This window comes from Trachinotus anak, unplaced genomic scaffold (assembly GCF_046630095.1).
Source record: "Trachinotus anak isolate AG129_WGS33_773 ecotype Australia unplaced genomic scaffold, CSIRO_AGI_Tana_v1 ptg000015l, whole genome shotgun sequence".
In the NCBI taxonomy this organism is placed as follows: Eukaryota; Metazoa; Chordata; class Actinopteri; order Carangiformes; family Carangidae; genus Trachinotus; species Trachinotus anak.
In genome coordinates, this window is record NW_027273866.1 from 2,020,904 (window position 1) to 2,034,616 (window position 13,713).

A 13,713-nucleotide genomic window follows, 5' to 3' on the forward strand; every position below is an offset into this window, starting at 1 on the left:
TGTTTGTATTGTACTAGCGTGCTCATGCGTCTCGCACTGACAGCTTTGACATGTTCATTTTCTCGTCCCCTGTGCAGGAGAAGCTGGAGCAGAGCCCCAAGCGGGACATCGAGGGCATGGGGGTGGCGGAGATTAAATACGGGGACTCACTCTGCTTCATCATGCACGTGGCCACGGGACTCTGGCTGTCCTATCAGGCACCTGATGTCAAATCTGCCCGTCTGGGTCCCCTCAAGAGACGAGTGAGCGGAGACAAACACAAGCACACACCGTTCTGTCTTCAACTTAGATTGCAAAGCGTACACAAAAACAAACAAAATTAATAAATGAGATTCCTTGGAGCAGATAATTATTTTCAGGGTAATGAGCTGATTGAGTTAAGGTGATTGTCTATTAGTTCGTATCTCTGCCTTGTCCCTTGGCTACTGTGATAGAAGCGTGCACATGATAATGTGCATGACAGCGTGTCCTCCATGTAAACACAGCCAGATAGCCTGTAGTGTCAGCACCTGTGTTCCAGACATTGTGGCTCATTTCTGGCTGAGGACGACTGGAGGCTTTCTCTCCATTAAATGTCTTCCTCTTCCTTTTTTTGGATCCTTCCCCCCCTTTCCCATTATCGTGTGTCTCACAGTCTTTCTCTCTCCGTTATGCCTTCTCAAGGCGTGTCTACATTCTGAAGGTCACATGGATGACGGGTTGACCCTGCAGCGCTGTCAACATGAAGAGTCCCGCGCCGCACGCATTATCCGCAACACCACCCTGCTCTTTAACCGATTCATCAGGTATGTTGGAAAAAAAAAATGCCACTAAATTCCTCACTAGTGCACTGTGTGACGTGATCGCACAAATTGCCCAATTAAACCAAATTACAGTCCACATTTGTCCTGAGCCATTTATTATGGTAATAAAGTGTCCTGTCACTGGCAGAAGTTACGTAAGTGCCACAGTGATGATGGTACAGCATAGTAAGTACAAGTGATAAAACAAAGCATCCCCAACGTCTCCTCATCACCAAATTATAGCTGAAACAGGAAAAACCAAACATCTCAAAGCCCCACAGACTTTCACACAGTCCACACAATCCTGATGTAACATCCCTCCAGATTGTGAACGCACCCACCGGAGAGTTAAGCTCTGGGCCTGTGAGTTTTGACTGAGTGGGGTGCCAAAGCCCCAGACAGCTCACTCAGTGGTCCAGTCATGCGTTTCCAAATGGCAAACACTGAAGCAGCGTCACAGCCACGCACGGCCAGCTTTGGAAAAAGGGAGCCATGGAGCACGTAAGTGGATGCTTCCAGCACCCTTATTTGTTATCAACTGGCCTGCTGTCCCCTGGGTTGGGCTCAGGGGCACTCATGGCGGGAACATGTTAGAGTCTGTCAGCCTCCCCCCCTCGGCTGTGACACATACATCCCCCCACACCCCTCCCACGCGTACCACAGGAGCTATTTTTAGCAGGCCAGCGGAAATCAGCATTTCAGCATGGATGAACCTGTGGGCTAAACATTGTGTTAGTCATCACAGCCTCTACTCAAGTCTGCTCAGACTCCCAGTCAGAATGTTTACTTGAGGTTAAATGCATTTGTGATGAATGGGAGTATTTTGAAAACTATTCATGGTCACAAACATCAGTGGTCATGTTTGCTGTCATGTCTGAATTTGTTTTTTAGTTTTTTTTGTTTTTGTGCATATTGATGTGTCTGTGCTGTTCCTGTCTCCCCCTCCCAGAGACCTGGACTGTCTGGGTCTTAAGAACAGGGCACTGGTCGCCCTGCCTGTCGAGGAGGTGCTCCAAACTCTCAATGACCTCATCACCTATTTCCAGCTCCCTGACGCTGAGCTAGAGCACGAAGAGAGGCAGATCAAGTTGCGCTCGCTCAAGAACCGACAGAACCTATTCAAACAGGAAGTGAGTTTCACCACTGAGGAAGGCGTAGCAAACTAACGGTCCATGAAATATCAATTAGTAATACCATGAGCTGTTCTGCAGTGCAGCAAAATATTAAAAAACCCAGAGGGAAGGGCTGTGATTGAGGTAATTCTAGTAAGCAACTGCACATAGGAGTGAGGCGAGAGCAGTGGCGAAGTTGCAAAAGGGAAAAAGTATGTGAAAGGCTAAAGCAATTGATTCTTTGAGGTGTGTTTCAATGCCATCTTGTATTGGGAGGCATTGCATTTGAAGGTGTCAGCAGGTTTGGTGATATAAGTTTTCCTGAGGCTGGCACAAGTGCACTGAAGCTTTCTGTTAAGCCTTTAAGACCTAAATTGCTTTCATCAATTATGAAATGTCAGCTGACTGCCTTACTGGAGGGAGGCCTATGATGTCAACTATCCAATCTCTTCTTGACTCTAATAGGCAACAACAATGTGTCACCATAGCCTCAAGACAATATGAATGAAGATTAGCTAAATTGAATACATGTATTTCTTTTTTTATTAGCATAAAACACAGTGGGCTTAATATTTGCAAATGATGCATATTTCAGCAGTTCAGCTTTCATCTTATTTACCTGTCTTTCTCTGCTAATACACCAAAATAGCACATCTCTGTCCCACATCTAATATATTACATTTACAAGGTCAATTTGTCACTGCAGACAGCTGACTCGTGATTTTTCCTGACATTATAAATCATCTGAAATTTCCATTTTGTCTTTTTTATGCCCTCCATTTAGCATTTCTGATCACTATAGATATTTCTCTGTAGCATAAATCACCATGACACAGACACCAAATGAGACAGGAGAGAGCCAGAGGGCCGCGTTCAGGATGGTCAACTAATTTAATACAGCAGGAAAAGATTTCACCAAATTAAGCTCTCATATTAATGCCAGCCTGTCATTGATATCAGATGTATTTCAACATTTAAAATTCATTTTCTTTTCATGTATATGTATGTGGATATCTTATAATCAATCAATGTTGGATCCTTGTGTATTTCCAAGGGCATGCTGACTCTGGTGTCCAACTGTATTGACCGTCTGAACGTGTACAACAGTGCAGCCCACTTTGGGGAGTGTGCCGGGTCTGAGGCTGGAGCAGCCTGGAAAGATATTCTGAACCTGCTGTACGAGCTGCTGGGTAAGACGTTCCTCTACCCCGCACGTACACACACACACACACACGTATGTATGTAGAAACACACCACACCGATTCCCTACTGTAATCAATCACAGAGACGAGAGTCGTCGTTTGAGGATAAAGTAGCTGCGAGTGCGGCGGCTCAGTGGTGATGAAGAACTGTGCTGACCTGGTATTTAACTGGCCATTTACAGACGCCTCAGACTGGAGCATTGAATTCTGAGGCTGCAAGAATTCAAACAGCCCAGCAAATACACAAAGACACACAACACACATGAGCACACACCATAAATACTCCATCTCTAATACTCTCACACACTCTCATTCTCTCATTGTTAGAGAAAGGACTTGGTGGCATGTGGCCCACTGCATACAAAAGAGCTTTTCAGTTTATGTGATGTGCTTCCAGGGCATCAGCCCAATAAGATCAGTCGTCACACACCCCGACACACACATACACACAAACACTTTGGCTGTTTGGCCATTGTATGTCATTTCTCGTCACTGTCTGTGTTGTTTTCCGTTTTGTTTACTTGTTCTTCCTGTGCCCTTTATGTTCCTATAGCCCAATGTCATCAGTCCTGCCCTTCCAAACTCACTTTAACTTTTTACACTGCTAGCATATGCTCTGTCAAACACAGATGTATCTCACTAAAATGACCTGGCAGGGGCAAAATATATATATATTGCTGTCCTTCTCTGTCTGAAAATCCTGCTGTCTTGTATCTGATGAATACAATGTTTGGCTTGAACATTTCCACTTCACTTTATTTGTCATGGCATAAGAGATGCATTTTTGAGCAGAAAAATATTGAGAAGGTGTGATTTTCTTCCTGTCATGTTTCAGATATCTCACATTTTGGATAGCCTTTAAGTGAAGTTTATCTTTCATCCAGCCACGATGAAGCCCCTCTGCCCTCCAAGTGTGTCCTTCACACTCTTATTTACACCGATTTCACCTCCTGGCTCGTATTAGAGTTCCAGCCACGTTCCTCTCTTCCCCCGTTCCCTCCTCCACACACACCTGCTCCGACGCAACGCTAAGTGGATTTGGGATGCCTCCCTCCTTTCTTCCCCGTCTGTCTGTGTTGGGTGACCCTGTCTTTTTTTTGCTAGGACATATGTGGGTGTGTTTGTCCGCATGTGTTTATGTCTTTTTTCTCCTTGTTTCGCTCCCTCTCTCTCTATCAGAGGCATCTTTTAAATTAATATGTATAAGGGTGTCAGAACCTCTCGCTTTCCTTGGCTTTGAGTGTGCATTTAAGGTGTCCACCTTTGGGTGACATTGTTTTTGCTGTTGTGTGAGAAGTGAGATTTGGCAGTGCACTGAAGGGGATCCATCGAACCACTTTAAACAACAACACTGCCATCTTTGCAACAAAATTTGAGTCATGCACACTTTTCCCTCAACCCCGCAGCGGCGTTAATCCGAGGGAACAGGAACAACTGCACCCAGTTCTCCAACAATTTGGACTGGCTGGTGAGCAAGCTGGAGAGACTGGAGTCTTCTTCAGGTATGCTCATTATTATTCTCACACACACTGAGCCTCCAGTTCCACAACATAGTAAGATACTCTGCATTTTCTCTGACTGAGACATCACAAAAGTATCAAATTCCTTTGATGACAATCCAGCTCTCCTCAACTGGGACACGATTCTTAGATGATGTAAAAAGATGACACTGCTTCCTTAAAAAAATGATATAGGTACCTCTGCTTTTTAAATGCACAGTAAGGAACGTACCAGCAGCACTGAGTGTTCCCTGTTGATCCGCATGGGTGTCTCTTTGACGAGTGTCCTCTGTTGTGTCTTTCTCCTCTGCGGATGTTAACTAATTGATGAATTTGCGGTTGTGCAGGCATCCTGGAAGTTCTGCACTGCATTCTAATTGAGAGCCCTGAGGCCCTCAACATCATCCAGAGAGGACACATCAAGTCCATCATATCACTGCTCTACAAGCATGGACGCAACCATAAGGTAAGCCGCAAGTAGCACTGCTACGGTCAAGCATTAATGTGGGCTATTATCTAATGACACATCTGGGCTCCACCTTTGTGTATTTGGTTGCACATTGAGCCCAAGTTGTAAATAAAGGTGAGAATAAGTTGGCAGTAGTGGAAAGACACTAGATAGTGAAAATACAGAAGTGCAATTTAAGATAAAATAATAAAAAATATGGGAAACTCACTTTCTAGCTGAGAGTCTGACAAGATCTATGCTACACACGTGTCTGTAAGGTAAATATGTAGCTGAAGCCTGCAGCCAGTTAACTTTGTTTAGCATAAAGACATAAAGACTGGAAACAGGGGGAAACAGCTAACCTGGCTGTTCAAAGGTAACAGTATCTGCCAACCAGCACCTATATCTTGATCAGGACCAGTAACTTCCAGGACTCTTAGCTGGTTGCCTGACAATTGTTGTTTATATATTTTGGTTTTTGTACATATTAAATAAATGAAATATGAAGTGTTAAATTGTGAGCTTTAGAGGTGCTGGTAGGGTGGATTTTGTTACCTACTGTAACTTTGACAGAGCCAGGCTAACTATTTCCTCTTGTTTCCAGTCTTTAAGCTAAGCTAAAACGGGCTGCTGTTTATTTTTACCTGAAAGTGCGACCGGTATTAATCTTCTCATCTAACTCTTGGCATGAAAGCAAATAAGTGTATTTCCCCAAATGTCAAACTGTTCCTTTATGACGCATACTGTAGTAACTTGGACGTTGTCAGAAATGTTTAATTTAATTTAGTTTTAAGACAGCACACGGCATGCAGTGAAAGTGGATTCTGCCTGTTTGTCTTGCATCCAGCGCTAGTTCTTTCCTCATTAGGCTCTCCAAAGCAGTTCACTGGATGCACATTCATTTCCATAAGAGTTCCCTTTGGGCCTCTTTGTCACTGATTCTTCTCTTTAGCTACTAATTCATTGAGCTTACTCTCTCCTCCAGCATACAAACTTCTATTTTTGACAGAAGCTTCCTGGAGGTGTGGTCGTGGTGCATCCCCATCATTAATCAGTCAGCTTAACAGTGAAATGAGATCAGGAGCATGCAGTCAGCTGGCCAGGGTCATAAATCAACCTAAATGTATAATTTTGCCGTAGAAGCAGGAGGAAAGGGCCAGTGATAAAACGAAGGTGCTCTGGCCTGTCACCCTTGGCTGAGCTTCCCGGCCCATTTAATTCTACGGCTTTGTTAACATCAACATCAAAGGGATATTATTGGGCATGTTTTTGCTCCCAATAAGCATCTCAGAGTAATTATGTAGTGGTTGCATGAAAAGAGGCTGACCCTAGAGCAGCAACCTGGACAGTGATTAGACACAAAGATAATTAGTCATTTCTTGAAAGGTATGGATTCATATCCAGGGTTTAATAGGGAAAATTGGGTCAGCGTGATCAGTCATAGAGGGGAATTGTTGTGCTCTTCCTCCGGTTATTGTTGCTCATTTTTCTCCCTTGGTGCCTCCACTTCCTTTTTCAGATTCTGGATGTGCTCTGCTCGCTGTGTGTGTGTAATGGTGTAGCTGTGCGAACCAATCAGAACCTTATCTGTGATCACTTGCTGCCCAAGAGAGATCTGCTGCTGCAGACCCAGCTGGTCAATGATGTGCAGAGGTTAGAAAGCTGTGCATGGACCATTCTCTCTTTCAACATTGTGTTCCTCTGATATTTTGATTTTTAGTTGTTTTTTCATTTTAAAATTACACTTGAAACATCAATTGTTAAAATAAGGGAGAAGAGTCTCATTTGAAGGAATAACTGAAGGAATGTCAAGTCAGCAAAGACTAATCAACAAACAGGAAGTCAATGTAGTATCACAAACTCCAAATATAATTTCTAGGGTCAATTTATATTGTATATATTTTTAAAATATATGCTTCATAAGTGTAGGGATGGTTTTAATACGCATACAAACAGAAATATGTGTTTTTCACTAACCTAGTCGAGGTTATTTGTTCATTTAGCCTAACGTTGTTGGCACAACATTTTGTGCATTCTTTATTTCAAGTATATTGTGTTATTTTTGTTAAAGAGCATTTGTGTCAGGTCAAATCTGTTGCCCATATTCCCTCTTTTACCCTTCAGTTAAACCAGGCTGTATATTAGCTAGCTAATGTTAGCATTGTCATTTGGTTGAGTTAGCTATAGTTATACCAGTTATACAGTTATACCTGGGAAGTACTGGGTGTAAATATCTAGTAACAACTTATTTCTATGTAAGATCTAGTTTGTATAGTGCCAATAATTTTAATTCAGTGCTGTGTAAATCTCTCACGCAAGGCTAAGTTTGAATTTGCAAAAGTAACCATCTCCAGAGCACTAACCATTTTATTCTGCACATTTACCATTCCTGCCTTTGGATCATGTAATTGAGTGTACAAGGTACATGTCTAAAACAACAAGTGTGGACTAAGTGCACTTAACAACATGGTCTCCATGAAGGTTCAGAAAATGGAGCACAGTATACTGAGACTGCACTGGGCCTTTAAATCTCATATTATTTCCTACTAACAGTCAACCTTTAGTCCTTGTACAATGAGAGGAGGCATTTTGGTGAGGATGAGATAATTTTACTTAGATTTTATCTCAGATCTAATTGGATCATTTTCTCGACAAAGCAAAGTGATCTGCTTTACTCTGCCTTGTTTCAAGATATCTACACTTTCTAGGAATTTCCTGGACCAAATACATTTGAAGCAAATTGAATGATCTAATCCTAAGGGTAGACTTTTTCATTAGGTTTAAGAAAAAAATAACACATTACAAATAAAAATGAGAAGATTTTAAATTGCTCTGAGGGATGCCTATTGATTTTATGTCTCACTTCATTGCCAGTATGAGACCGAACATCTTCCTGGGGGTGAGTGAGGGCTCAGCTCAGTATAAGAAGTGGTACTATGAGCTCATGATCGACCAGGTGGACCATTTTGTGACCAGCGAGCCCTCCCACCTGAGAGTGGGCTGGGCCAACACCAAAGGATATGCTCCCTACCCTGGAGGAGGAGAGGGCTGGGGTGGCAATGGAGTTGGAGATGACCTCTATTCTTATGGTTTTGATGGACTCCATCTCTGGTCAGGTCAGTGTGAGGAGGAAAATTCTGTGTTTTTGTGTGTGTAGCTGAGATTATAATAAGCTCATGCATTAAAAATGAGAGGTAACCCTGGTTATAGCCAGGTTGTGTCTAGACAAAATCACTACCCAGCAGGGGCGATCTCCTTGCCCAGAATGTGTGTAACTGTGTGTACAAATATGTGTCCTGTGTGTATGTCTGTGTGTGTGTGTGTATGAGAAAGACGTGATATGTGCCAGCATCACTCACTGGGTGATATTTCACATTACTCTGTGTGTGCTTGTGTGTGTGTGTGTGTGTGTGATAAACAGGTCGTATCCCACGGGCGGTTGCGTCCATGAACCAGCACATCCTGACCTCAGAGGATGTGGTGAGCTGTTGCCTGGACCTGGGAGCACCCAGCATCTCTTTCAGGATCAATGGACAGCCTGTCCAGGGGATGTTTGAAAATTTCAACACAGACGGCCTTTTCTTCCCTGTTGTCAGCTTCTCGGCAGGGGTCAAGTGAGTGTTTAATTGTTACTCCTGTGTGGTGACTGAGGCAAAAACACTCCCTGAAAATTTGAAATTCTTTGATGATGAATGAGATACATACAAAGGTATACAGTACAGTATTTATGTATATATATATATAATATATATGCACACACCTTGAAATCCATGTTATCCACCCACTCATTCTGATCCAAATGCATTAATCCCAGAGGCCTTCAAATTGGGCATAGGTAAAATATGCTGGCTTCATACTCCCCTCTGTTGCCATGGTGACCACAGATAGTGTGATTGACAAGACTTTAAAATGGAATTTCAGGCTCCAGCAGTTCTTCCCATGATTCCATGATTGACTCTTATTTTGTAGAGCAAAGAAGCATTTTGCGTTTACAGCTTTCACTCTCTGAGACACTTGACACCAAGAGACTAGTGTGATTTCATTTGGTCATGCAAGCGCTCAAAGAGTGAATTCATTTCTTGCTGTCTGATGAAAATGAATTCTCAAAAGGTAATACCATACCTGATAGAGTATGTGCAGTGGAAAGATAAGTTTCCTCAGAGGTGTTAGAGCAACGTGTCATTTTCCCCCAGAACATTCTGGATAGTGCCCTGCGTCTGTTCATCCTTGCCTGTTTGGGCTTGTTTTCATTTATATGAGGAAAGAAAAGCTGTGCATTGCTTTCCACTCTTTGCTATCACTTTCTCATCTGCTCTTCTACAAACTAAATCACATTTAATAGCCTCATTGTTCTCCTACAGTATTTAAGATTTACAGAATAGATTATCCACTGTAGCCAAAGCTTCGAGAGCTCTTGATTCTCCTTAAGAAGTTTTTTTCAATTTGGAGTGAAAGATGGGGCTCAAGTGTCATTCTGCCCTTCTCGGCTGCTCACTCTTTTTCCTTTCACCTTGGCATTTCCAACTCCCCTGTACTGCAGTCTTTGGCGCTTCTAACTCCACTGTTAGTATTGAAAGTATGAAGACAACTATATGCCTCCTTCAATCCCCACGGAGTTGCCAGATGCTTATTTTCACATGTCAGGAAACCAATACTTTATGTAATCCTGAATCCCGATGAGTAGCATAATAGTATTAAACTGATGCCTACATGACAGCAAATCACTCGGCTTCACTGTCCCAGGGTTCACATCACACTTCTGACTCTGTTCTTGTTATCACTCAGATGTCCCCATAACACAACAGCAGATAGGAACTGAGATTAGCTCGAGGCAAGTGGGCATGAATAAGCAAATTAAATGTTACACATCAACCACAGTAATTATTCCGTAAATGATAAAATAATAACTAGAAGCAATAATGTTAAACTTAAATCTGCAACAATTCAGAATAACATAATGGAAATTTCCCAATTAGACATATATAATTTATAAAGTGAAATCACACAACATAAATGACCAAGATTATTTATACAGACTATCATTAAATTAATTGGTGAATAGGCTAAATCACATGCAAGCAGTGCTCCATCATATTTTGTCTTTAAACAGTCTAAAAACACCTTAAAATAAACAAGTTTAATGCAGTCATTAGAAAAGTTTCTTTCTGTAGCATCATGTCCACTCTTCTTCCACAGATTTACAATTCATAAATGGTCATTCACATTATTATACACTGCAAGTTGTTTGCTTCATCAAACACAGATGAACTCAGTGTCCTTTTTCCAATCTGCCTGTATTTCACATATCTGAGTTAATGTGCAGTATTTCACATGGACAGTTTCGCCTTATAACCAGTTGTGCGGATTGTGACACTTCTGAGCTCGTACTCAAACCTGACCCAGTGAACAGGGTGAACATCTCTGTGGATATGAACGTGCCAGAAAATGACAGCCACACATCACATTCACCACTCAATAATTGAGGGGCTGCAGTCAGAACAGGCCTGGTTGCGTCACCACTACTACTTAAGTAGCTATTTTGGGTGGTCTCAGGAGAGTCTCTTCACAGTGATGGCCTGAGACGATTTTTTCAGTCCCAGAGCTAAACCTGTCCCTGTTAGAGCAGAGGCTGCAATTGATTGAAGTGGATTAAAAAGAGGAAAAGTAGTTACGTTTAACTGCATGGTTGCTTTTCTTTTCACTGGCTGCTTCTTTCATTTAATAGCTTTCTGATTATCACCTATGATTAAATATATAAATTATATTTACACCCCCTATTAATTAACTTTTTTCCTCCTGCATTTTTTGTGCAGAATAATAGAATAGGCCACAGATGACCTACATTTTATCTTGTTAGGGTGCGTTTCCTTTTGGGTGGTCGGCATGGCGACTTTAAGTTCCTGCCTCCATCGAGCTATGCCCCATGTTATGAGGCTCTGCTCCCGAAAGAGAAGATGAAGGTGGAGCCGGTCAAAGAGTACAAGAGGGATGCGGATGGAGTCAGAGATCTACTTGGCACCACCCAGTTTATGTCACAGGCCTCCTTCATACCTACACCTGTGGAAACCAGCCAGGTAAGCCAATAGGAGTAGAGCAGGGTGGTGATTACTGATTACTGTTTAACGTTTACATCCAGATTCATGCTTCATACCTGTTTCCTCAGGTTGTGATGCCACCTCATTTGGAGAAGGTCCGGGACAAGCTGGCTGAGAACATTCATGAACTGTGGGGCATGAATAAGATTGAGCTGGGCTGGTCGTACGGCAAGGTGAGAAATATGCAGGTTGTTCCTCTGGAACAAGATTTGAAAAGCATAATCCATGCATTTTGCCATGTTTGTGGAGAAATAAACATCACAATTATACGTTTTCTAAACAAATTTCAGTTAAAAACCAGCTTGAAATGCGTTAGTCCTTAGTAGTGTTAGAATTTAACCATCACAAAAGCCTGTACGTCATCTTGCTTTCTCTTTTATAATTTGCGGTTCACACCAAAAAGAGGGTAAGTGGAAAGAACACTCATTTTCCATGTTCAATGCTTTTCATACCACTCATTTAGATGCTTCATTCCAGTTTGTTTGTAGGTAGCAGAGTCATTGTGTTTGTGTTTTAGTATACAGTAAGTCATGAATAACAAAGTATTGTTTCACCCAAGGGCAGAACAGAATGTTTTGGCAATTTCAGCGCAGCAATAAACCAAGAGGAAATCCTGTGTTTGTGTTGTTCTAACTATTGAGCTAGAGGCAAGAGATGTTAGCTTAGCTTAGCAGAGGGAAACAGCTAGCTTGGCTCTGTCCAAAGTTCAAAAGACTCTCGGAAACCAAAACTCCAGGAAGTTTCAGTTTGTGTAGAGATTAAAGGAACCACATACAGTGTGTAAACTGAAGAGCTTCAGAGGTGTTTGTAGGATTTTTTTGTTTTTACTTTGGACAGAGCCAGACTAGCTGTTTCTCCCGCTTTCAGTCTTTATGCTAAGTTAAGCTAATCGTCTCCTGGCTCCAGCTGCATATACTGCATTAACGGGCAGATATGAGGATGATGTGAATTTTCTCATCCAGCTCTCAGCAAGAAAGCTAAGTACTGTATTTTCCATTATCGTCCATTGAAAAACACATTCTTACCTGCTAATTTATGTCGTGAAAAATATCCATAATTTGTCCTTTTTGTAGAAGACTCAGTGAGGACTTTCTTGGTTTATTGTTTATTAGCTAAAGGATGAAGCCAAGTGACCTGTTCTGCCCATAAAGGAACAGATAACAACACAAACAACAACAAGGAACACAGCTCTTATGTCTATAATACAAACATATATATGAGAATCCTCCCTCTATTACCAATGCCGCCAGCTTTTATACAGGCCTTCACTTTGGCCAACACAACAACAGAATCTTTAATGTAGTTTGCAGATATATTGTAAAATGTGAGACCTGTTTAGGAAATTGAAATCTGAACATTAACTTTTATTTCCAAGACGTTTTCTTTGCTTAAGCCAAGGGGGGTCAGAGCACTAACAATGTGTCAAATAGTTGTAAAACTTGTGAAGAGCCAGCCAAGGTGCACATAGTATTAGATGTAAAAGTGGATGTGTTTCGGCTGCAGCTTATTGGATGTTTAATTACAGTAGCATTCACTGTAGATGTCCTCTGGCAGAGAGAACAAACAAAGTATTGTCTGTTATTTAGTCCTGGTTGCATATAAATACCTTTTTCATTTGTTGTTTGTTCCACAAATATAATTCTGTAAGAGGAAGAACTGCCAGAGAAGAGATTTCCCATTGAGTTCTTGTACTATTCACAAAAGAGCTGGCTGGTGTTCATTGGACCCACACACACAGCTGCATATCTGTACATAGCCCTGCATGTTTTCTTGGTAAACATCCACCATTGCCATACCGCCTCCTCTGCACAGCATTGCCAAGGGATTATTTGGCATAAAGTGCAGCTTTGAGAGAGGCATTACACCTCACTTGGTATTCCAGTTGTGCACCTTTCTATCTCCTCCAAGAAAACATGCTCCCTCTCTCCTCTTTCATAACATGTTCACTAGAGTAGACTGTCTTATCACTGCAACCAGTAGCACCCTCTTTTCCTGTTCCCTTGTTAGTTCACAGTGACACAGTGACTTACAAGGCTGTGAGTTTCATATACATATAATTAGTAAACCTTTTCCACATGGTCTACATACATATGGATATTGAAGATGCAATGTTGAAGGCTACAGAGGAAAGTTGAAATATTGTTTGTGTGTTTCTTCTTTTTCCGCACAGATAAGGGATGATAATAAGCGGCAGCATCCATGCCTGGTGGATTTCTCCAAGCTGCCAGAAACGGAAAAGAACTACAATCTGCAGATGTCAACAGAAACTCTGAAGTATGTTGAGCATTATGGATTGATTTTCTCCACGGTTCTTATTTTTATGTTTGAAGAGAAGAAGAAAGAGAGTGTGGGAAGGAGTCAAATACAGAAGCAGACAGATTAATTACAGACAGGATGTTTTGTTTGATTCAAATAGTTATTTATGAACAGTAACGAGGAGCATCACATACATGACTAGAGGTAAATATAAACCCTAGTTTAGAATAGGTCAGTCAACTCACTGAAGTCAGCTCACTTGGAATTTATTACCATATCAATGCAGAATATTTGCAGTGTGGCGGCAGGTATGCAGCAA

At 41.7% G+C, this 13,713-nt stretch overlaps 1 protein-coding gene and 1 long non-coding RNA gene across 3 annotated transcripts in view; one reads left to right on the top strand and one right to left on the bottom strand.

Moving 5' to 3' along the window:
- The window catches only part of LOC139632809 (ryanodine receptor 3-like), a 99,041-nt gene that overhangs the window by 33,209 nt on the left and 52,119 nt on the right, over positions 1-13,713 (top strand). For both annotated transcript variants that reach the window (XM_071498015.1, XM_071498016.1), the window contains exons 11-22: positions 78-242; positions 664-785; positions 1,732-1,912; positions 2,949-3,084; positions 4,503-4,598; positions 4,943-5,061; positions 6,563-6,696; positions 7,918-8,159; positions 8,465-8,657; positions 10,901-11,117; positions 11,207-11,311; positions 13,309-13,412. In XM_071498015.1, coding sequence (XP_071354116.1) covers positions 78-242; positions 664-785; positions 1,732-1,912; positions 2,949-3,084; positions 4,503-4,598; positions 4,943-5,061; positions 6,563-6,696; positions 7,918-8,159; positions 8,465-8,657; positions 10,901-11,117; positions 11,207-11,311; positions 13,309-13,412 — 1,814 coding nt within the window. The remainder of the gene's footprint in view (positions 1-77; positions 243-663; positions 786-1,731; positions 1,913-2,948; positions 3,085-4,502; positions 4,599-4,942; positions 5,062-6,562; positions 6,697-7,917; positions 8,160-8,464; positions 8,658-10,900; positions 11,118-11,206; positions 11,312-13,308; positions 13,413-13,713) is intronic.
- LOC139632811 (uncharacterized) lies at positions 10,969-13,301 on the bottom strand. Its single transcript, XR_011693628.1, has 3 exons — positions 12,164-13,301; positions 11,195-11,266; positions 10,969-11,100 (listed from the first exon to the last, which is right to left on the bottom strand). It is a non-coding gene; the product is annotated as an uncharacterized lncRNA (long non-coding RNA).